Genomic DNA, 23,249 nt, shown 5'->3' with positions numbered 1-23,249 from the left:
TATGTCTGTCTGTCCATCCGTCGGTCCGGCAAATCAGTTTTCCACACTTTTTTTCTTCATACTTGAAGATATTGATTTGATATTTGTTGTATTTTTTTATCGTGACAAGTTACAGATCAAGATCAAGTTCGAATTTCACTCCCGTCTGCATGATGATTTTGTGCAGAGTTATGGTCCTTTGGCTTAGAAAAATTCACTTATTAGTAATCAGTTTTGGACATTCTTGAAGATATTGACTTGATAATTGTATATAGTTTAATCATGACAAGTTACAGTCCAAGTTTGAATTTTTTTCCAGTCTGATAGTTTTGTGTAGAGTTATTGTCCTTCAACGGTTATATTTTTCTTTGTATCTATCCGACGAGTTAAAATTTTTTCATCTGATTTTTACAGTTTTTTTTTTGTTTTGTTCTGTTACATCACTATCCCAGGTTAGTGTTGAGCGCTAAAATATGTTTACACCGCCACATTCTATATGTGTCTGTCTTAAGTCAGGAACCTGTAGTTCGATCAGTGGTTGTCGTTAGTGCATGTCTGTCATATTTGCTTTTCATGAAGTTTGTTATAAATTATACCGTCAATTTTCCAAATTGATTATTTTCATTTTTCATGTCGGGGCCTTAAATAGCCGACCATACAGCATGGGTTATTCTTATTGTTGAAGGCCGAATGAGGCCGCACGGTTGCATGCCTCTAATTGTTTACATCCACTTTATTTGAACTGTGGTGAATAGTTGTCTCATTGGCATTCATACCACATCTTCTTATTCTCATATTATTACCAACGTATTTTTCCTGGAAACATATCTACATGTAAAATGCGTATTGCGGCATGTTAAATTTGTTTTCAACATAATCGTGTTAAGTTCTTTGATCATTCTCCAAGTCTTTATGTAGTTTACATAACCTAGGGATGACTTCAGGGTTCAATAAGCAAGCAAGCTAGCAAAACATATTTCCTTTACCTACACACTCAATGCAATCGACTGTAATATAATTAAAAGATACCATCCCGCAATTGGCCAACTATTGTAGAAATTACAGGTACACTTCTACTATAGGGGGAACTAAACGACTTTGACTAACCGAGAAGGTCTGGCACGCTCGGTAAAAAAAACAGTTACACAAATAAATTGATGCTTTATAATTCAATTCAATTCAATTCAATGTTTTATTAAAGTCTCATCTCTCAACAAGTACAATCAATCTTTATACAATAGTAACATTGTAAAATAACACTAAATAAAATGAGAGCCATTCTATACAGAATTATAAGAGACTATTAAAATGCATAGATAATAATAATACATAATATGAAATAAAATATTATGTACAATATATAAAATTCCTACGTCTTTTTAAAATTAAATGACAGGTTTTGGCACACACACGAATCATATTTACATCTGAGAATAAAAACACTAACTTTTGATTATCATCTAAAGTATCAAAATTATCATTAAAAGTTTCAGCAACATGATATAAATGGTTTCTAAAATCGTCATAAAGAGGACATCTTAATAAAACATGCGCTTCATCTTCAATAAAAACGTCACATATATGGCACACTCTATTTTCTAAAACAATATTTTCATATCTCCCTGTTTCAATTCTAAGGGGAGCAACACCACATCTAAATTTGGCGAAAGCACTTCTGTGACTGAAGGGTAAAGCTATTTTGCAGTATTCCTCTGGTTCAAAATTTTCCTTAAACAGTCTGTAAGTTCGTAGCTTATTGCCACCTCTACCCGATATAGATTTATCAGAATGCAAAACAGCATGCCAATTATCGACATGTTTTCTATGTAATTTTGACATAAAATTTTTTATAACATAGTTAGTGTCCATATTTTCAGGACACGATAAATGACTTAAATTTAGTTCACAGAAGGTTTTCTTTACTACAAAATTCCAGTTTTTGACACACTTATGCTTAATACTCATACTATCAGCCCACTTGTGAACTTTCGCATTTAAACGGTTTGAGCTCATGTTATTTAATCTACACCACAAACGAATAATACTTTTCCACTGCTTATCAAAAATAGGTGTTATACCTAAGTCTCCAGTAACTGCAGCATTTGGTGCATATTTTCCTACACCGAGAAAAAATCTACAAGCCCTATTATGAATGGAGTTAATACAAGAATATGATTTTACACCCCATATACCTGCTCCATATTCTATTATAGGACAAACTAAACTTTCATATAATTTTACAAATACATCGAAACAAACACCACCTAAAAGTTTACACTTGGCTATTACCAACCCTAAAGCCCTATTTGCTGAAGATGCAACGGCTTTTGCAGTAACATTATAGTCTAAATGCTCGTTTAAAACGAGACCAAGATAAGTATAATTACTAGAAAACTTAATAGTATGACCATTACAATTAAAAATTACACCAGATCTAGGTATAGATGGCGGTCTAAAATGTACAATGTTACTCTTGTTTGCATTAATTTTCATACAATTGTCTTTACACCATGTAGATAAAGCATTTAACATAAGTTGAAGTTCTTTTTCATCGTTTGCTATAATTACAACGTCATCAGCATATAACAAAATACATAGTTTTTCATCACCTATTTCTATTCCGCAGTCAAAGGACTTAAGAAATGTAACTAAATCATTAATATACAAGTTGAACAAAATGGGCGACAAGGGACATCCTTGTTTCAAGCCACAGTTAACATCAAACCAGTCTGTGAAATGACCGTTTATTCTTACAGAACATAAAACATTTGTATAAATTGACTTAATAGCAGAACAAAAAGTCTGTGCAACACCCATTTTATTTAATTTATACCATAAAATATCCCTTTGTATAGTGTCGTAAGCCTTTTTAAAATCAATAAAGGCGCAAAAGGTTGATTTACGAAGTTTTTTTCTTACATCAATCAAATTAGTAAGACTAGACAATTGGTCAATTGTACTACGTTGTTGCCGGAAACCATTCTGCTCGTCCGCCAGTACATTGTTATCATCTACCCAATGAGCTAATCTATTGCTTTATATGTACTTGTTCAAATAAAGTCTCCTGTTATCCCGCTTCACATGATAGTAGTTTTCCATTGAATAGTTTGATGTTTTTGAGCTTTTGATTTTGCAATATTATAAAGGACCTTCCGTTTTTAATTATCCTCGGAGTTTGGTATTTTTTAGTCTACCTTTTTCCATCTTGAGCAAGTTATAATGTGAATATTTATTGTAGCATAACAGTTTATTTGTGGTAACCGTTCTTCTTCGATGTCGGCGTTTAAAGTATGTCGTTTTTTGGTTTTTTTTGAAAAATGAGAGACAACTATTTCAATTTAGACAAATACTAATATATAAAGCTTCAAGTGCTGGGGATAAATTGCAAAATAAAAAACAACATAGTCGGAAATATAAAATTTGTTTGTACCCGCTGCACAACTAGACTGAGATTTGGTTGGCGAACCTCGCTTTTTGTCTTATTTCTAAAGCACGTACAAATATTTTTGTTTTGTTTTCCGACAATGTACACATATTGTATATCTAGAAAAAAAAGTGACTATTATAAATACAGCAACTTCTAGGTATAGTCACAATAATGTGGAGAGGTTGAATGGTTGATTAGTTAGTAGTACTTGAAACATGCACCTATAACAATGCTGCACGGAGGTGCATAGTCCGGAATGGAAAGGGGTTTGGTTAAGACATAGGAAACAACTTCTCACTGAATCTCGAAAAATAAATTGTTTTCAGATAATCTGAAGGTCAAAATATTCGGAATTCCAAAATCCAATACGAGCGTCGAAGAGCTGATATAAAACGAGAGGGACTAAACATATATATTCAAACTGGGACAATCAATCCGACCTTTGCGAAATCCACAATCAAATGCACGATTTCTCATATATACAACTTAAGAGTTGTGGTAAGATTGTCAATTAGACAACTCCCAACAAGAGTCCATCTAACAATAAGTGACCGTATACGACCCCCAACAATGAGCAAAACCAATACAGCATACTAAGCTAAACAAATGATCGTAAAATGTCAAATGTAAAACAATTCGTACAGGAAAACTAACGGCATTGTTTATTAACAAAACCACAGGCCAATTAAAAAATATCATATAGTTTTATAAATTGACCATAAACCCACTTATTCATGGTATGGTATCAATATTTCTGACCTGACACTACGTACTTTTTATCGCTTAATTCTTAAGAATTTAATATGCAATGTTTCGGGTTTTTTCGGGAGTATTCCCAAGTAAACCTTCATCAGAGGCCGACCTTCGGTATTTATTTCGTATCTAGTATCATAGATAGATGTGTGTCTGTTTCATAACAGTTTTTTTTATTTATTAACTACACGTGCATATAGGTCTACGTTGTAGCTAGTCTTTTTTACTCATATATGACCCGTGGCAAACGACAACCACTGAGACAAGCAAGTACAGAATGTTTATTAATTTTTGAATAATAAAACAATGTAGTCTAAGAAATAAATGCAAGTATTTTATTACTTATTTATATTCATCGCAAATATTCTGATTTAGTTCAAAAAGTTACTCATGAACTTGAATGAGAAAGCCAGAAAACATACTGAAATGATAATCAGGTTCAGCATATATGTAGTTTTCAACATGACCTTGTTTAATGTACACCCTGTCTCCTCTCTTTAGGTCAAGTACCATATTGAGTGTACCACCATAGTGACTATTCGAGTAAACTGCAACAGTCTTTGAGTGATTTTTCCACAGATTGACTCGAATAGCATTGTTTCTATGAGACATTACGGTACATGAGAAATGGTATGCGCCATTTCTTGGAGCTGTATACACACTAGAATATTGATCAAAATTGTTCCCTATGTTGCTCCATACTTTGTCAAATCTTATGATGCCTCCTCTGACCACGTGTTTACTTTTACTTATAGAAGCTGAGAAACCCGACGCACCTAAAAAATCAATAGAAAAGAAGAAGAATATGCTTTATTTCCATAAACTGGGCTCACAACTTGTGAGTCACAAGGAGCATGCTATGATATCATTATAATATTATTCTTGTACAAATATAAAATAAAACAACAGTAAACATAGTTACAAACACAAAAAAGAAACAACAGTTTTCATGTATTATAATATACAGGAGTATTTATAAAACCTTCGTCTCTGACACACCCCTAGAAAGTAGGCTAACTATATATTTAGCTGAACTGCAGGAGGCACAAAGGGACGATGCTATATGGAATGGTGGGTGCATATTAAAATGTGTATCGGAACATAAATGATATGGTAAGATATTGTAAGAAGTTGCACATGACTGGTATGTTGCAGCTGTAATTTCAATGTTCCGACAGTGCTAGTGAAGATTTTTTTTACCATTGTAATCAATTTACTATCATTGGCACAATTTATCGTCGATACACTGTAGTAATTAATCTGATTAAAATTAGTTCTATCACTCCAGGTGCGAATTTTTGAAAAGGGGGTGTATGCATATAAGATATTCTTAATATGTTAACCAGTGAACCAGAGTGGCAAGTTTTATTTTGATCATGCATGTCATGATGGTGTTGTATATATAACTCGATTCGCTTTTTTTTAACAGGCTGGATATTCTTACTCTTTTAAAAGCTAGATATGCACATGCGTTTGTTTTTAATACGAGAAAATATTGTGGCGTAAAAAACGACCAAATTTTGCAAATCCTTCTTCTGATTGGACAAGGATCATGATAATATAGTTGTATATTCTATTTTACATACCCCAACTGGAACATTGCGTCATACATATTTCTCCACACCAAATCAGAACAGACACGAAGAAGAAAAGAGGCATACTGTCCTCTTTAGAAATTAATCTATCGTTTCTTCCGAGTGTGTTTAATGTTTGTCCTAGCAGTGTATACTTTATGCATGTTCTGATCTTAAATATGTTACCGTGTCCCTTGTAATATCATACTGAAATAGTATACCTCTTGTATGTATATATCATGCTATTGTATTGATAGGTACAATAGTTTCACTTTTAAGTAAACACAGCTTCAAAATTGACCGACTTTTAATAAAGATTGGTGCTGTTTAGAGAAATAGTTGTCCAACTTGTTAAGCAAGCTTTTTCGGTTTTCAGCTTTAGATTTATGTATTTTGTCTAATTCATTTTCAGATTTGGTTATTCAAAATTCTCCTTATTTTTATATTAAACTGTGTTTTACATAGAATAAACTATTTGTCGATAGTTTAGTGTGTTTTGGTAGACTGCATCTAAATATATAAATGTTATCCGAGACGAAGTCGAGGTTGGTACAACTTTTTGTATGGCACAAAGATCATCAACCGAAGTATTCTTTAACATAATAAGTTTTTAGAAACCGAATACGATTGTTAGTGTCATTAAAATGTTACAAGGGAGCTGCATCTAAATGATTACAAATGACAACAAACATATATATATATATATATCTGTTGTAGGGTTGTCACTGACTCAGACGTACTTATGAATATAATTATTTTCTGTGACTGTATCTTACATTAATTTGTAGGATCCTTTACTATAGATAATTTAGCTGATCTGTAACAATAACATCTTCATGCCTTATATAGCAAGTACTGTAGTACGCCGCTTGATTAAAACTGACGTGGAAAGGTAACACATGGCCAGCGACAGCTCTTTTTTTGAGAGCCCAGGTGGTCGTGTGGTCTAGCGGGACGGCTGCAGTGCAGGCGATTTGGTGTCACGATATCACAGTAGCATGGGTTCGAATCCCGGCGAGGGAAGAACAAAAAATTTGCGAAAGCAAATTTACAGATCTAACATTGTTGGGTTGATGTTTAGACGAGTTGTATATACATTATGTACACAGCCATGTATAACCATCATTAATGGCGATCCGATGGATACATCTGTTGTAGGGTTGTCACTGACTCAGACGTACTTATGAATATAATTATTTTCTGTGACTGTATCTTACAATAATTTGTAGGATCCTTTACTATGGATAATTTAGTTGATCTGTAACAATAACATCTTCATGCCTTATATATCATGTACTGTAGTACGCCGCTAGATTAAAACTGACGTGGAAAGGTAACACATGGCCAGCGAAAGCTCTTTTTTTAGAGCCCAGGTGGTCATGTGGTCTAGCGGGACGACTGCAGTGCAGGCGATTTGGTGTCACGATATCACAGTAGCATGGGTTCGAATCCCGGCGAGAGAAGAACCAAAAATTTGCGAAAGCAAATTTACAGATCTAACATTGTTGGGTTGATGTTTAGACGAGTTATATATATATATGACCTGTTAGTCAGATGCGTTTTGTTGAAATATACTTTTTCACTTTTTTGGCCTTATGGGAAATGTTGTTTGTGCTGTTTTTAGACCATTCTACAACGAAATTTGTTGAACATACACACGTATAAAAATTGCGGTTTTTAGCCAACGCAATCATAGGTTTGAACGTAGTTTTCAATTTAGACTCGTTTATATTTTTTTGTTTGGGCTTTGTATCATATTTTCCCTCCGGTTTATATGATCCGTTCATCCTATATTGACTCTTTAAATTCAAGAGTTTATCTAAAAATTAGGGTACTTTTTCTTAAAATGAGGATACTCTTAATATGGCCTTCCAAATACCGTTTCGATCCCTAACATCACTGAAGAGACATTTATTGTCGAAATCCGGATCTGGTGTACTAAAATATATTGACACCGTATGTTTGTGGCATAACATCGCGGCCACAAGTTTAAAAAGTTTTTCTGTTTAGTATTAAATTTATTTTAAGATCCATTTTGTTACATCTTGTGATCAATTTTATTTGGCAATCGCCAATGGCAGTCAGCAGGGTTCAAGAACATCAGTTGTTCGACCTGTTAGTCAAATACGTTTTGTTGAAATATACTTTTTCACTTTTTTGGTCTTTTGGAAAATGTTGTTTGTGCTGTTTTTAGACCCTTCTACAACGAAATTTGTTTAACATGCACACGTATAAAAATTGCGGTTTTTATCCAACGCTATCATAGGTTTGAACGTAGTTTTCAATTTAGACTCGTTTATATTTTTTTGTTTGGGCTTTGTATCATATTTTCCCTCCGGTTTATATGATCCGTTCATCCTATATTGACTCTTTAAATTCAAGAGTTTATCTAAAAATTAGGGTACTTTTTCTTAAAATGAGGATACTCTTAATATGGCCTTCCAAATACCGTTTCGATCCCTATCATCACTGAAGAGACATTTATTGTCGAAATCCGGATCTGGTGTACTAAGATATATTGACACCGTATGTTTGTGGCATAACATCGCGGCCACAAGTTTAAAAAGTTTTTCTGTTTAGTATTAGATTTATTTTAAGATCCATTTTGTTACATCTTGTGATCAATTTTATTTGGCAATCGCCAATGGCAGTCAGCAGGGTTCAAGAACATCAGTTGTTCGACCTGTTAGTCAAATACGTTTTGTTGAAATATACTTTTTCACTTTTTTGGTCTTTTGGAAAATGTTGTTTGTGCTGTTTTTAGACCCTTCTACAACGAAATTTGTTTAACATGCACACGTATAAAAATTGCGGTTTTTATCCAACGCAATCATAGGTTTGAACGTAGTTTTCAATTTAGACTCGTATATATATATATATATATATATATAAGTGTCTAAGAATGTAACTTTAACACACTTATGAGTGTTATAAAATTAGGTGTTATATTTTATATATTATTCACGCAATATTTCGCTAAACAAATTAGCTTCATCGGGCGTGTGCATCTATCAAGGTGAAATCGGATGCATGACAAAAAATATCTTTGTAGCTTGAGCTACACAAAAGTTTAACATATTGATTAATGATCTGAATAAACATTTTTTTGCCGTTTATTGTACATAAACATTTTTTTCAAAAATTTAAACAAATAGTTGTTTTAGTTAAATAGAAGTAAAATTGATGAGTTATTCCTTTGCTTTCGGGTAGAACTGTTTTTCATCCCTCTCATTAAGTCCATCAGGTTCAAGAGTACGTAGCTGATGCATCCAGAACCTTTCTCTCTTTTTCCTCATTTCTGAGTCCCAATTTTGGTTTACCTCAATTATTTGAAAGGTGATATTTTCAAAGGTATGTCCTGTTCTTAAGAGGTGTCTCGTAATTGGACAGTTTCTTCCTTTTGTATAAAACGACCGATGATTGTTTAGTCTGATGTTAAATGTGGTTTCTGTTTCACCAACATATTGCAGCTTGCAAGTTCCACAAGTAAGAATATAAATACTATTTTCCGTTTTGCAATTAGATGTAACATAGATGTTGTATCGCTGCTTTGTTACTGTGCTGCTGAAAGAGTGGTCAGTGTTGGCGGCTTTACAGCACTTACAGTTCCTTCTACCGCATTGTTTGTAACACCCAAATTTTGAAGTTTCTTGTTTCTTTACTTTTGATGTCACAAGTATGTCTTTGAGATTTTTGGGTCTGCGATAGGCAATAAGAGGAGGTGATGGAAAAATTTCTTTTAAGGACGAGTCATTTTCGATTAGACGCCAGTGCTTTCGGATAGAAGATGAAATATTTGTCAAATCGGGATGGAATGTTACAACAAACGGAATTCTATCTGCACGGGTCGCCTTATTTTTGTATTCCATGAGGCTAGCTCGATCTTTTTCTTTAGCTTTATCAAAAGCGTCTGTGATGTTTTTGGTTTTATATCCTCTTGATTTCAGCTGTGTTTTTAGTTGTCCCAAACGATAGTTGAGTTTGGATTCAGAGGAGTAAATTCGCTTTAGTCTGATGGCTTGACTGTAAGGTATACTCCTGGAGCAGTGTTTCGGATGACAACTTTTTGGAGAAAGGAACTGGTGTTTATCAGTTTTCTTTGTGTGGAGGTCAGTTGTCATGATCCCGTTTTTTACAAATGTGGTGGTGTCGAGAAAAGCAATTTTCTCGCTTGAAAATTCAGATGTAAATTTAATTGAGTATTTAAATTAAATTTAATTAAATTTACATCTGAATTTTCAAGCGAGAAAATTGCTTTTCTCGACACCACCACATTTGTAAAAAACGGGATCATGACAACTGACCTCCACACAAAGAAAACTGATAAACACCAGTTCCTTTCTCCAAAAAGTTTTCATCCGAAACACTGCTCCAGGAGTATACCTTACAGTCAAGCCATCAGACTAAAGCGAATTTGCTCCTCTGAATCCAAACTCAACTATCGTTTGGGACAACTAAAAACACAGCTGAAATCAAGAGGATATAAAACCAAAAACATCACAGACGCTTTTGATAAAGCTAAAGAAAAAGATCGAGCTAGCCTCATGGAATACAAAAATAAGGCGACCCGTGCAGATAGAATTCCGTTTGTTGTAACATTCCATCCCGATTTGACAAATATTTCATCTTTTATCCGAAAGCACTGGCGTCTAATCGAAAATGACTCGTCCTTAAAAGAAATTTTTCCATCACCTCCTCTTATTGCCTATCGCAGACCCAAAAATCTCAAAGACATACTTGTGACATCAAAAGTAAAGAAACAAGAAACTTCAAAATTTGGGTGTTACAAACAATGCGGTAGAAGGAACTGTAAGTGCTGTAAAGCCGCCAACACTGACCACTCTTTCAGCAGCACAGTAACAAAGCAGCGATACAACATCTATGTTACATCTAATTGCAAAACGGAAAATAGTATTTATATTCTTACTTGTGGAACTTGCAAGCTGCAATATGTTGGTGAAACAGAAACCACATTTAACATCAGACTAAACAATCATCGGTCGTTTTATACAAAAGGAAGAAACTGTCCAATTACGAGACACCTCTTAAGAACAGGACATACCTTTGAAAATATCACCTTTCAAATAATTGAGGTAAACCAAAATTGGGACTCAGAAATGAGGAAAAAGAGAGAAAGGTTCTGGATGCATCAGCTACGTACTCTTGAACCTGATGGACTTAATGAGAGGGATGAAAAACAGTTCTACCCGAAAGCAAAGGAATAACTCATCAATTTTACTTCTATTTAACTAAAACAACTATTTGTTTAAATTTTTGAAAAAAATGTTTATGTACAATAAACGGCAAAAAAATGTTTTATACAGATCATTAATCAATATGTTAAACTTTTGTGTAGCTCAAGCTACAAAGATATTTTTTGTCATGCATCCGATTTCACCTTGATAGATGCACACGCCCGATGAAGCTAATTTGTTTAGCGAAATATTGCGTGAATAATATATAAAATATAACACCTAATTTTATAACACTCATAAGTGTGTTAAAGTTACATTCTTAGACACTTATATAATTCAATTTAGTAACTGCATCAGTTTATTTACAAACTGATCCACACCTATATAGATTGAATGTTGATTGTTGCTATTTTTAGACACTATATATATATATATATAAATACAACTCGTCTAAACATCAAACCAACAATGTTAGATCTGTAAATTTGCTTTCGCAAATTTATGGTTATATATATATATATATATATAAACGAGTCTAAATTGAAAACTACGTTCAAACCTATGACTGCGTTGGATAAAAACCGCAATTTTTATACGTGTGCATGTCAAACAAATTTCGTTGTAGAAGGGTCTAAAAACAGCACAAACAACATTTTCCAAAAGACCAAAAGCGTGAAAAAGTATATTTAAACAAAACGCATTTGACTAACAGGTCGAACAACTGATGTTCTTTAACCCTGCTGACTGCCATTGACGACTGCCAAATAAAATTGATACGTCACAGAAAAAAAAAAATTGTTAACTTGTGGACAGGATGTTGTGCCACAAACATTCGGTGTCAATATTTCTTAAGTACACCATATCCGGATTTCGACAATAAATGTCTCTTCAGTGATGTTAGGGATCGAAACGGTATTTGGAAGGCCATATAAAAAGTACCCTCAATTTTTAGAGAAAGTACCCTCATTTTTAGATTAACTCTTGAATTTTAAGAGTCAATATATAGGATGAACGGATCATATAAACCGGAGGGAAAATATGTTACATGCCCAAACAAAAAATATAAACGAGTCTAAATTGAAAACTACGTTCAAACCTATGACTGCGTTGGATAAAAACCGCAATTTTTATACGTGTGCATGTCAAACAAATTTCGTTGTAGAAGGGTCTAAAAACAGCACAAACAACATTTTCCAAAAGACCAAAAGCGTGAAAAAGTATATTTAAACAAAACGCATTTGACTAACAGGTATATATATATAAAACGTCTGAATAATAGTCAACGATTTTTCCCACGAGGGCGCTGGATCGTTACAAGTAACGATACATGTACACAATAAAATAAATTATAATATAAACGCCTAAAAAGTGTACATAACAACACCAATAACACAAAAAGGAACTATACATGTAATTATTTATAAATATTTCGGATAACAGATATCCTTCGTCAGTCAAATTCTTTCGTCAGTCAAATTCTGATGTTAAAATCAGAATTTGACTGACGAAGGATATCTGTTATCCGAAATATTTATAAATAATTACATTTATAGTTCCTTTTTGTGTGATTGGTGTTGTTATGTACACTTTTTAGGCGTTTATATATATATATATATATATATGCATGTTTAAATATTCTTGTAACGTCAATCCCGTTATATTTTTTTTTCTTTCGAAATTGACAACTCAAAAAGAGACTTATCGTAGAATTCTGTGCTTACACAAGGAACCGTGACGACGATTCCCAAAATGAGGAGCAGGATTTGCTTACCCTTTCGACACACCTTATATTACCCCCGCTATTGAAGGTGTTAGTGTTGCTAGCTCTTTGAAGCTGTCTTTTTCTGAATGTAGTCTTTTCGTCGTTTTTTTCTTCTTTTTTTTGACATGACGGATCAATTTATCTTCGACTAATGAGCTTTTATGTTCCTTCTTCGTCGGTTTATTGTTATTTTGGGGTTTATACCTTACTATACGGTCTAAAAAATGTTTTTTGTTGTTCTTGTTTGTCATATATTGCGAATGAAAAAAAAAATATATTAAAGAAAGCCACAGTATGATTGACTGATTTCGAAATGTATGTTTAAGAAGTGTTTTCGTTCAGTTGAGTTAGTACTTAGATACCTGTATAGCATCTGGATTGGCTAGCATCATTTTCGATTCGATAGTCTAAAGTCTCCAAATACAATAAAATATCTTCGAACTTGCAATTAATAACATGTTTCTACACCAGATGCACAATTAAACAAATGTTACTTCTGAGATCGGAGAGGCAAAAATAATTGAAAATCTAAAACCTAATTCAAACGTCAAAGTGTTGGTATCACCCAAGTATATAGTCTAACCCGGGCAATCCAATTTTGGTATACATGATGGAAATGCATTCTAAAATCGGCTAGGTTTAAGTCATTAAAAGACAATGTAAATGTATACATATTTTATTGCAGTGATATTCTTTGTAGATACGATACCAGTATGTCGATATATAAGTGATAAAGTTTCTCAGGAAATATGAAAGCCAGAAAACATACTGAAATGATATTCCGGCTCAGCATAAATGTAGTTTTCAACATGACTTTGTTTAATGTACACTCTGTCCCCCCTTTTCAAGTCAAGCGCCATATTCAGTGTTCCACCATAAGAACCATATGAATAAATTGCAACAGTCTTTACGTCATTTTTCCAAAGGTTGACGCGAATGCCATTGTTACCTTGAGACATCACTGTACAAGAGAAATGATATGCACCATCCTTTGGTGTTGTATATACACCAGAGCGTGGATCGTAGTTATTGCCGATGTTTGACCATACTTTGTCAAATCTCACGATATTTCCTTTTACCACGTATTTCCTCCTACTCACAGAAGCTGTGAAAATCGACACACCAGTGTAAGTGTTGGGATGCACTGGAAAAAAACACAAAATGCAATTTCAGTATTGAGAGGTAATCAAAATATATATAAATCATCGTCCTTTTTGTCATTGCAATCATTTTGTTTTTTGTAAAATTGCATTATAATTTATTACAAATTATGAAATATTGTTTATCCCAGGTCTGACTTATAATCACTCTTTTTGTCTTAAATAAATAAACTTTACAATGGACCGTTTAATCATAATTAAACAGGGCTCGACATTAACGAGGGTCATTTGTTGTGCCAAAATATTGATCAATACGATTTCTTGTTCACATTTAAAAAAAAAAATTTTTTTTTATTAGGATTGTTATAGCCGATACTCTTTCTTTGTAACTACACAATTCAGTGCCGGTTATGGTTGTTTTCTTTAGCCTCATATATACGTTTACCTTACGACAGCCGTTCTCCGTCGGATCACCTTCATGGTTATACAGGGCTAGTATAAAAAATAAGAAGATGTGGTATGATTACCAATGAAACAACTCTCCACCAGAGACCAAATGACATATAAACTATATGTCAGCGTGATGTCTTCAACAATGAACAAAACCCAGACCGCATAGTTAGCAAAAAAAAAAACACCATTGAAAAGATAATTTAAAAACATTCAAACGAGAAAACAACGAGACTGATTGAAGCACAAAACAACATACGTAGTCTGAATTTAAGCTTAACAATGTAAGTTCTATAAAAGAAAATATATTTTGAACTAAATTTTCATCTAGCCTGAAGCCTGCAGAGGATTATGAAAATATTTAATTTAGTCTCACCCGCATTGCCACCAGCTCCAATGTCATTACACAACAATTTTACTTTGTTGACAATGTTAGATTTTTCTGAACAGGCTGTAAATAAATAAGCAGAGCGTTTACACAAGTCAACAGTCGTAAGTTTGGCAACAACTTTACATGTTTTAAAACTAAATCTTAATGGTTGTCATACTGAATTCCGTTAAAAGAAGTTGAATCTACAAAGCAAACATCCATGCGTATGTATAAGTGTTTTTTATGTGCCAACTTTTTTTTGAAAACTAAGTAAAAGTGTGTATGACCATTGTTAAACTTGTGTCAAAGAACCCCCGGGTACTAGCCAATATATATATATATTTTATGGCGTTCATTATCACTGAACAAGTATATATTTGTTTAGGGACCAGCTGAAGTCCACCTCCGGGTTCGGGAATTTCTCGTTACATTGAAGACCTGTTGGTGACCTTCCGCTGTTGCTTTTTTCTGTATGGTCGGGTTGTTGTCTCTTTGATACATTCCCCATTTCCATTCTTAATTTTAGTCTATAGTCAACGTCCTTTCCCTTGTCGTGAACATAGGACGAGCGTCCGCGACCTCTGCTTAATATGATTTATTTTAATTTCCATCTTTATCTTAGAGCTTTTTACCAATTTTTTAATCCGTTTTTTTTTTTGTGAACTTGTCATTTACTCTCTTATAAAGATTATTTTTCCACATTATAATTTTTTTTTAAAGCATAAACTAAACGTATGCAATGTACATACCCAACTCTGATTCTATAGTCATGTTTATTTCTCCACATACAATAAGAACAGACAGGTAGAAGAAACCTAACAACATGTTGCCTTCCATGGGATTTAACCCTCTTGTTTTGTTAGCTGTTGTCTAAACGCTTATACTTTTGTTGTAAGCTGCAGTTTTATTCCTGTTTTAAATGTCATATGTAATACCATATTGTAATTTACACCTCTAATGTGTATCTAGCATGCTATTGTAATGTTTTTTTTTGTCCAACTGTTCGAATCGAATTGTATAATAAATGCACGGCCTCGTTTGGCGTGAATAAGTACGTTGCACCATGATCTCTGCCTTTTACATGCAACGAACCTGGCATTGGAAAAACTCTCTGAAGGGTCTTTTTCGTAAATAATTTCCCGCTATTCATGCCTGTCCTAACATGCAAAACTTAACTATTGTGAATAAATTGATATTTAGTTTAAGTCCTGAATAATCATGAAATATTTGCAACTGGACCTCAAAGTCATGAATAATCATGGAATATTTGCAACTGGACCTCAAAGTCACGAATAATCATCATGAAATATTTGCAACTGGACCTCAAGCAAGCTAGCAACAAACAATCAATTAATCAATGTTTTTCATTCGTTTTTAGTGTTTGATGGAGTCGTCGAAGGATACACTTTGAGAGTTTACGTTTTTTAGGCCTTTGTGTTTACTTGAAACACTTAAGTATTTAACTGTTGTCAATTCCATTCTTAGTTGCCTTCTTGTTCTTGTATTTGAATTGTAAATTTACACAGCCTTGATATACACTTAGTACTCATAGATTGACGACACAACCAGACACATCAAAAAGGAAGAGGGACCATAAGTGTCTTAATCTAAATATGGATCAGTGCATAATATAAATGCAAAAAATATTAAAATTTTTCTAGTGTTTGGAATATTAACTGAAGTTATTATTTTGTTAGTCAAAGGATCCTTTGTGACCAAGAGGTTAGTATGTTGTGAGTTCTAATTTAACCTTCAGGTAGATTTTTTATTTGCGCAGTAAAATTGGAGTGACCACAAACAGTCACTGGACGTATTCATAAATTCATATCGCTTTCTTTATGACGTTGACAATGTGTTTCCATGGATTTACATTTATGACGTCAATAAAGAATACAAGTTTGACAATTTTTTTCTTCGCAATCAAAATTGATGTTTTTTTATCCAAAAAATTTAGATAGTTGTAAAAGTTGCAGTATAAAAAAAATAACCATTATTGTCTAAACACATGTTTGTTAGTTGTACTCGGCAAGTCCTCGTCATCTTTTTCTTTCGAAGCATTAGACGAACAAATGTTATATCAAGACTATGAATTAGTTTTCTATATATAGGCCTAGATAAGTATAAAAATGGAATTAAAAATTACATATTACAGACTGGTATTAGAATACAATTGAGAATGGAAATGAGGAATATGTCAAAGATATAACAACCCGACCAAAGAGCAGACAACAGTATCACAAGAGAGAGCCGTGGTGTAGTGGTTAGTGCATCGGACTACTAACACAAAGGTTCCTGGTTCGATTCCCGTTTGGGATGAAAATTTCAGGAACTCAATTTTCGGCTCTCCCTTGACACCATCTGCGAGTATGGTCTTGAGGACACGATGATAGTCCGTCGGAAGGGGACGATAAATGGCTGACCCGTGTTAAGAGAGAGCCATATATCTTGCACGTTAAAGACACCCTTGTAGATTTCGAAAAAGGGTAGGCTAATGCCGCTACAAGGCAGCACTCGCACCCGCAAAGTGGAAAGGGATTAATATAAGTTGCAAAACTTGTTTCCCAATCCACTATAAATAAATATGTTTAAACTAAACAGTATCACAATGACCGTAATAAAAGCTGGAGATTTTTTGCTGTTGGCGTTGCTGAAAGTTTGACAATTTGGTACTCATATTGAAGACTTACTAAGTCAATATAGCCTTCCAATAAATTTTCTATACGAAAATGCTTCACTAAGTTGAGAATTTTAGTGACAAAAAAAAATACTTTAGAAATATCAAAGGGTCGATATTATGAAATTTCTAGAAAGTATACACAATGTAAACTGCCACTTGCTGGAGGATGAAAAACACTTCCCCCTTAAATGTGAAATTAACAAACAAAACGCTCAGGGATATTTTATTTGAAAATTGTTAATTAACCTTCTCGTAGTTTTATGTCTCATACCTCTGAACAGAAAGTTGAAGAAATGTTCAATCCTTTATTTTGGAACATGTTAAAAATATTGACTCCTTTTATACAGTCTTTAGAACTGGTTTTTTTTGTAAGATTTTTTTCTCTTGCGCAAAGCGAACAAAATGTATTTATCAGATTTTTTATTTCTAAATTTAACACTATGCGTGGAATTTGCATTCAGAGTATTTTGTTTTGTCATCAGCTTGACAAGATTTTTTCCCCGTCATATTTGGGATGGACATTTTTTTCAGTCGGAAAGCTGACCCCGGTTTGACCCCATTTCTTAAAGCAACAATGGACGTCATGTGATAACCATATATGGGCATTTTTTTACCAAAAAAAGTGAAGCCCGTTTTTTTGAATTTGTAGCTGTTACAATAAATTAAAACTAATTTGCTTTTAAGTGAACATTCCTGAGTATAGAAGGAATATTTTCATTAACTCAATTATGGATTTAACTCATTTTTTTCTTTCAAAATATGTCTTCAAAGTGTAGGTGTTGACCAAAAAATGTGGTCAAAAGAAATTTAAATCGTAATTTTCTTTCTTAACTTCTCGGGAAGCTATGCTGAATTTAAATTATGTTATGTAACATAACTTTGACTATGATATGTCAAATTTGTGCCAGTTGATATGCACAGATACGCAAATGTGCCAGTTAGATGTGTCGATATTTCTGACGAAGCGGGGCCGACGGTAATTCACGAGTTACGTCCCTTTGTTTGACACTATCATGAACATACTTTTGTTATATCAAACACCATATGCTGTTATTTACAAGTGGATATTATTAAAAATAATCTCTAAAATACATTTTGATACTGTAAACATGTGCCAAAAAATAGAAAAACACATTTTATCACTTTTCAGAACTCAGTCCCAGTGAAATAGGCCCTAGATGTGTCCCTATGTGCCTTAATAGGATTAATAATTCAATATTAATTTGAAATTCCAAGAGTTAATTTAATATTCATGTTTGGTAGGTATTTTTACTGCTGCAACCAAATTATTTTAACACAGAAATAAATGTCTACTCAATTTATACAAGGGGTAGTCTAAATATTCATCAAGACAGTATTAAAATGACAAAAAAAAACAGGAGTTCCTTTTCATTACTGACACTTGCAAGTAGGTCCTACCTTTTTCATTTATACTTAAAAGAGATCATAATGAAAGCATTCTGAATGTAAAATCTTCATTGTTTTAAATAAAAGGAAAATTAGTTTGCAATCCTTGTAGAATCAATGAACAAACTAAATATAACAATAAAAGTTTAATGTTGTCTCTATAGTTCTAATGAATGGACTAAAATTATAGAAATAACACACTAAACCAATAAATAAATGGTGCTAATCATGAACTTGAAAATAAATAAGATTAAAATAGACTCAGTAATATTTTCTTTTTCTATTTGAAAAAAATAATAAAAACATGAAAAAAACTATGCATTCTTATATTTATATGAAAGTATTTTAGAGCAGTTTCTGGGGGCTATAAAGTCAACAATTATGTTTTAGATCACTAGTCAAAATAAAGTCACACTTCATGTCAGTATGATAATGCTTTGAATAAGATTGATTAAAATGATACTCTGAAAGAGATTGTTTAGGCAGCAACCATTTGTTTTCAGGGAGGGGGGAACTATGGATTTTTCCCTGACAAGTTGAAAACAATTCTTCTCTTTTCAATTTTTAAGCATTTCATTAAATGGCAGCTGAGGGTAAAACAAACATTTTTTTTTCACAGGGTCAAAAACAAATTATTTTTTATCCAAAAATTGGTAACAAACTTTTCTTCTTCAAAACAATCAATACTCAATAGCCACCCCTACCCCCACCAGAAAATGAAATGGTTGTTGGCTGCCTAAGTTCAAATTTAGGACAATAATTTTTCATTTACTTAAATTGCAGGATTCCTTAATATCACAAAATGAGTTTTATGTCGGTCATCTAAAGCAGTTAGTGTTGTGCAAAGACAGTATAAGATTTCCTTACCTTGTTTAAGTTAAGTCATACAATTCACTGACTTAAAGAGAATAATTAATCCAGTCAAATATTCACAGCTGATCTCGTCATTACTTTTTCAAACAAACCTACTAAATATGTGTACATTGACTGTGTTTAGTTGCAAGGTGACATCAATGTGTAAGACCGAAAAACTACAATGTCAAAAAATGTCTTTATTTTGGAATTTAGTTCAAACGGGGTTTCCCAAGGGGTGATAGAACGTTATACTTGATGTTTTTTTTTTTTAAATACGTATTATTAATTGTTTGCATAGTACATAAAGTCTTTGTTATAAAATATATGAAAAAAGAGAAGAAAATATTTTTAAACGACGATCAACGGCATTACGGGATCGTTAACAGACGGCCAATTTGACATGTTGAGAAATTGTTTCCCTTTTGATAATAAAATCCATGCTTAAAAAATCGAAATAAATCTATTTCAGACCCTAATGGCAAGTAGGAAACTGAAAAAAGGATAAACTTCCAAATTGGCGCCAAAAAAAAGTTCGCGAAATTAACGCAATTTCAGAATGGCGGGTTTTAATATCAGTTCCATTGTTGTCTTAAGAAAGTAGCAACAACGGTCGTTTCTAAGGGCTTGCTTTCCGACTGTTTTTAGGACTCCTCTCCCCTTTCAAAGTTAAGTGATTGTTACCAATACACACATTTAATAAGATAAGGTACGCAAAATCAATGTTTTGACATGGTAATATAAAAATAAATGTTTTTGGCTATCCTCTAAAACATAACGTATTCATTCTATACTCGTGGACTTTAATATAAACAGAAGACAACTGGCATTGGCCGTGTATTCATTTGGGATACAGTCAAAGTGATATTTTTAGCCGTGCTTATGACGTTGACAATGTGCTTCCATAGAGTTTTTTTTATGACGATGACAATGCGTTTCCATAGGGTTTAATTTATAACAAATACAAAGCATAAAAAATCCCAAACATTTTACGTTGACCGCTCTAATCCAAATAAAGTTTTAACCGGAAAATATTTAAAGTTGAGCAGTTGTAAGAGTTGGAGTATAAAAATAACTATTACATTGTCTCGAGTGACGTTATGTGTGTGTATTCTGCTCCAAAAACAGGAAAAAGCTACTCGACAAAGCCTCGTATTTTACCTGTATTGTATTGTTTCCAATCCTTTTCAAAATTGTTTGTTTTTGTTTCTTTTTGGTGTTCGTACTCACAACTTAAGTGTTGACTGGCTAGTGATTACTATGACCACTCGGCCACCGAGCCCCCCTTTTTTACAAATACATTTTATATTTTTAGACAACGTTAGTTAGGTTCCAACCGTACAACATTTAGAAATATATGCCTTCGTAATATACAAATATTATTGTGTACAATTTCAATAACGATCGACCGGGTGGGTATAAATAAACTCATCATGGGTACCAGTCTAAGACAATGTATGATAATTATTCTGTATTTATGTATATAATGCCCCTTTCAGTAATTCATCACCTAATAAGATTTATAAAACGATTTAATTTGTAACAAACAAACTAAATATTCATCATGATGTATGTGGGCAGTATTTGGAAAAAGAACAAAAGAAAAGATTATCCGAAAGAAAAATGCCTGCGATGAAAAGGGTATGTGGGGATAGAAGTTGAAACACGATATTAAAATAAAACTGTATACAAATCTCAACTGATTAGACAATGTTTTTATACATTTTTACCGTGAAATTGTACATTTTGTTTTAGCCTGGTTGTATTTTTGTGTTGTTACACAAAACATATATATAAGCTCTCTATTAGTATTCATAACTCATTTGTGAGTGTACCTGGATTCGTTAAAAAAATGGATATAATTTTCTTAATGGCACTAACAGAATAGAGGTGAAAGAAGAAACCAATAAAAAGAAATACAAAAACAAAGAAAATGGGACGAACACAAAATTTTAAAATTCAAAACATGATTCCCATCCAAATTCCCATGCCCATGAATGGATATTTTTCTTTCATTAGAGATAAGAAAAGGAAATAATGTGAGGTCTGTTTTGTTAAGGGCGAGTTAAACTAATATAAACTTTTAATACATGGATTACTAACTATTTTGGGTCGGCAAATGCATTCAACCGCTTGTTGAAAACTAGCACATGTATAAACCATCGCCAATGAGACAACTCATAACCAGATACCGAATAACATACATAAATAACAGCCATAGGTCACCATAATGTCTTCAACAATGAGCAAAAGATAAAAGTCATATAAAAAAGAAATCAAATTGACTAATGTAAAATAATTCCACCGAGAAAACTAACGGGTTAATTTCTATACAAAACAGTAAACGAAAAAAATAATGATAAATCTACAACCACAAAATTAAAGGTTCCTGACTAAGGTTTTACTTTTTATGAACATTTTTGAAGTTCAGCTAGGAGAGCAGTAGCCGATATATTTTTTCGATTGCGCGCAGTCGTCATAATTGATATGCAACGAAAACATATTTTATTGATGACATCTGAAACAATATATTTCTTTTGGGAAAAGAACTCTCTCGTTTTAAATTTAGCAATGATAAAAAAAGAAGTTTGAAACATATTCCTTTTTTTTTTTAAAAGATTCCATTTTTTAGTTTGGTAGGAACTTCGTAATGAAAAAAAATCATTGCATAAAAAGAAACAATATATGTTTATGGTGAACAATTAAGAGATTTTGGATAAACAAAATAGATTTTGAAGAGTATATATAATTTTTTTGAAGTTGTTCATTATTTTATTATTTAGAATATATTATATATGGATTATCCTTTGTTGGTTTTGTTTTTATTTCGATTGGAATTTGTGAATTTTGATTTAAAAAATTTAAAGTGACGCGAAATTACTTTCGTGTTTTGGGTTAGGGTGTTGGGGAAGAGGAAATATTTCTTTGGTGGTAGAAGTTTATATAAAGATTACTGAGGGGTTCTATGCATGTTTTGCATTTAATTTGTACCCGGTCTCTATGTTTTGGCTTAATTTGTACAGGGGTCCTATGTTTTACCTTTTGATTGCACAGGGGTTCAATGTTTTACTTTTTTGATTGCACAGGGGTTCTATGTTTTATCTTTAATTTGTACTAGAGTTTTTTTGTTTTAATCTTATTTGTGCAGAGGTTTTTGCTTTTAATTTATTCAGGGGTTTTGTGTTTTGCGTTTAATTTGTACAGGGGTTTTATGATTTGCCTTTAATTTGTAAAAGGGTTCTAGGTTTTCTTTTTTCTTTTTAGGCGTTGTTTTTAACTTGTAATTATTAGGTTATACGAACTGATGTAACAAAATCTAAATTCTTTTTGAAAAATATGGTTGGCCCTTAAAAGGGCCGTTGTGTGGCAAACTAGCGGTCGTCAGCTACATGTCTTATTTCTTTGCTGCGGCTTTCTTTCCCCTGGACCTCCTTCTGTTTCCTCCTTTCTTTGCTCTTACTCTCCTCTTTCCAGCAGACCTCCTTTTCTTTGGTGATGAGGACCTCTTCCTCCTCTTAGCTGCTGTCTTCTTGGTAGACCTAGACCTCCTTCTTGCTTTTTTGGATGGAGACCTTGCCCTCTTCTTTCCTTTTCTTGGGGTCTTGGAACGAGCACGTTTTGCTGCCTTTCCTGGGGAGGCGGAGGCTGACCTGCTCCTGCTCCTGGACCTGGACTTGGATGAACGACGAGTTGGGCTTGGCAT

General features: G+C 33.1%; 1 protein-coding gene across 1 annotated transcript; it reads right to left on the bottom strand.

The window, feature by feature from the left end:
- Nucleotides 1–22,940: 22,940 nt before the first annotated feature.
- On the bottom strand, nucleotides 22,941–23,249 carry LOC134697950 (sperm-specific protein Phi-1). The gene has a single exon (XM_063560235.1). The coding sequence runs from the start codon at nucleotides 23,247–23,249 to the stop codon at nucleotides 22,941–22,943; it is 309 nt and encodes a 102-aa protein (XP_063416305.1).

The sequence above is a fragment of the Mytilus trossulus genome, chromosome 14 (genome assembly GCF_036588685.1).
Source record: "Mytilus trossulus isolate FHL-02 chromosome 14, PNRI_Mtr1.1.1.hap1, whole genome shotgun sequence".
NCBI lineage: Eukaryota > Metazoa > Mollusca > Bivalvia > Mytilida > Mytilidae > Mytilus > Mytilus trossulus.
The sequence above is the reverse complement of the archived record's forward strand: the minus strand, read 5'-3'. Positions and strand labels throughout refer to the sequence as shown.

What these genes read in the sequence shown, in the direction of transcription:
- LOC134697950 (XM_063560235.1), bottom strand. Translation starts at nt 23,249, where the DNA reads ATGCCAAGCCCAACTCGTCGTTCATCCAAGTCCAGGTCCAGGAGCAGG.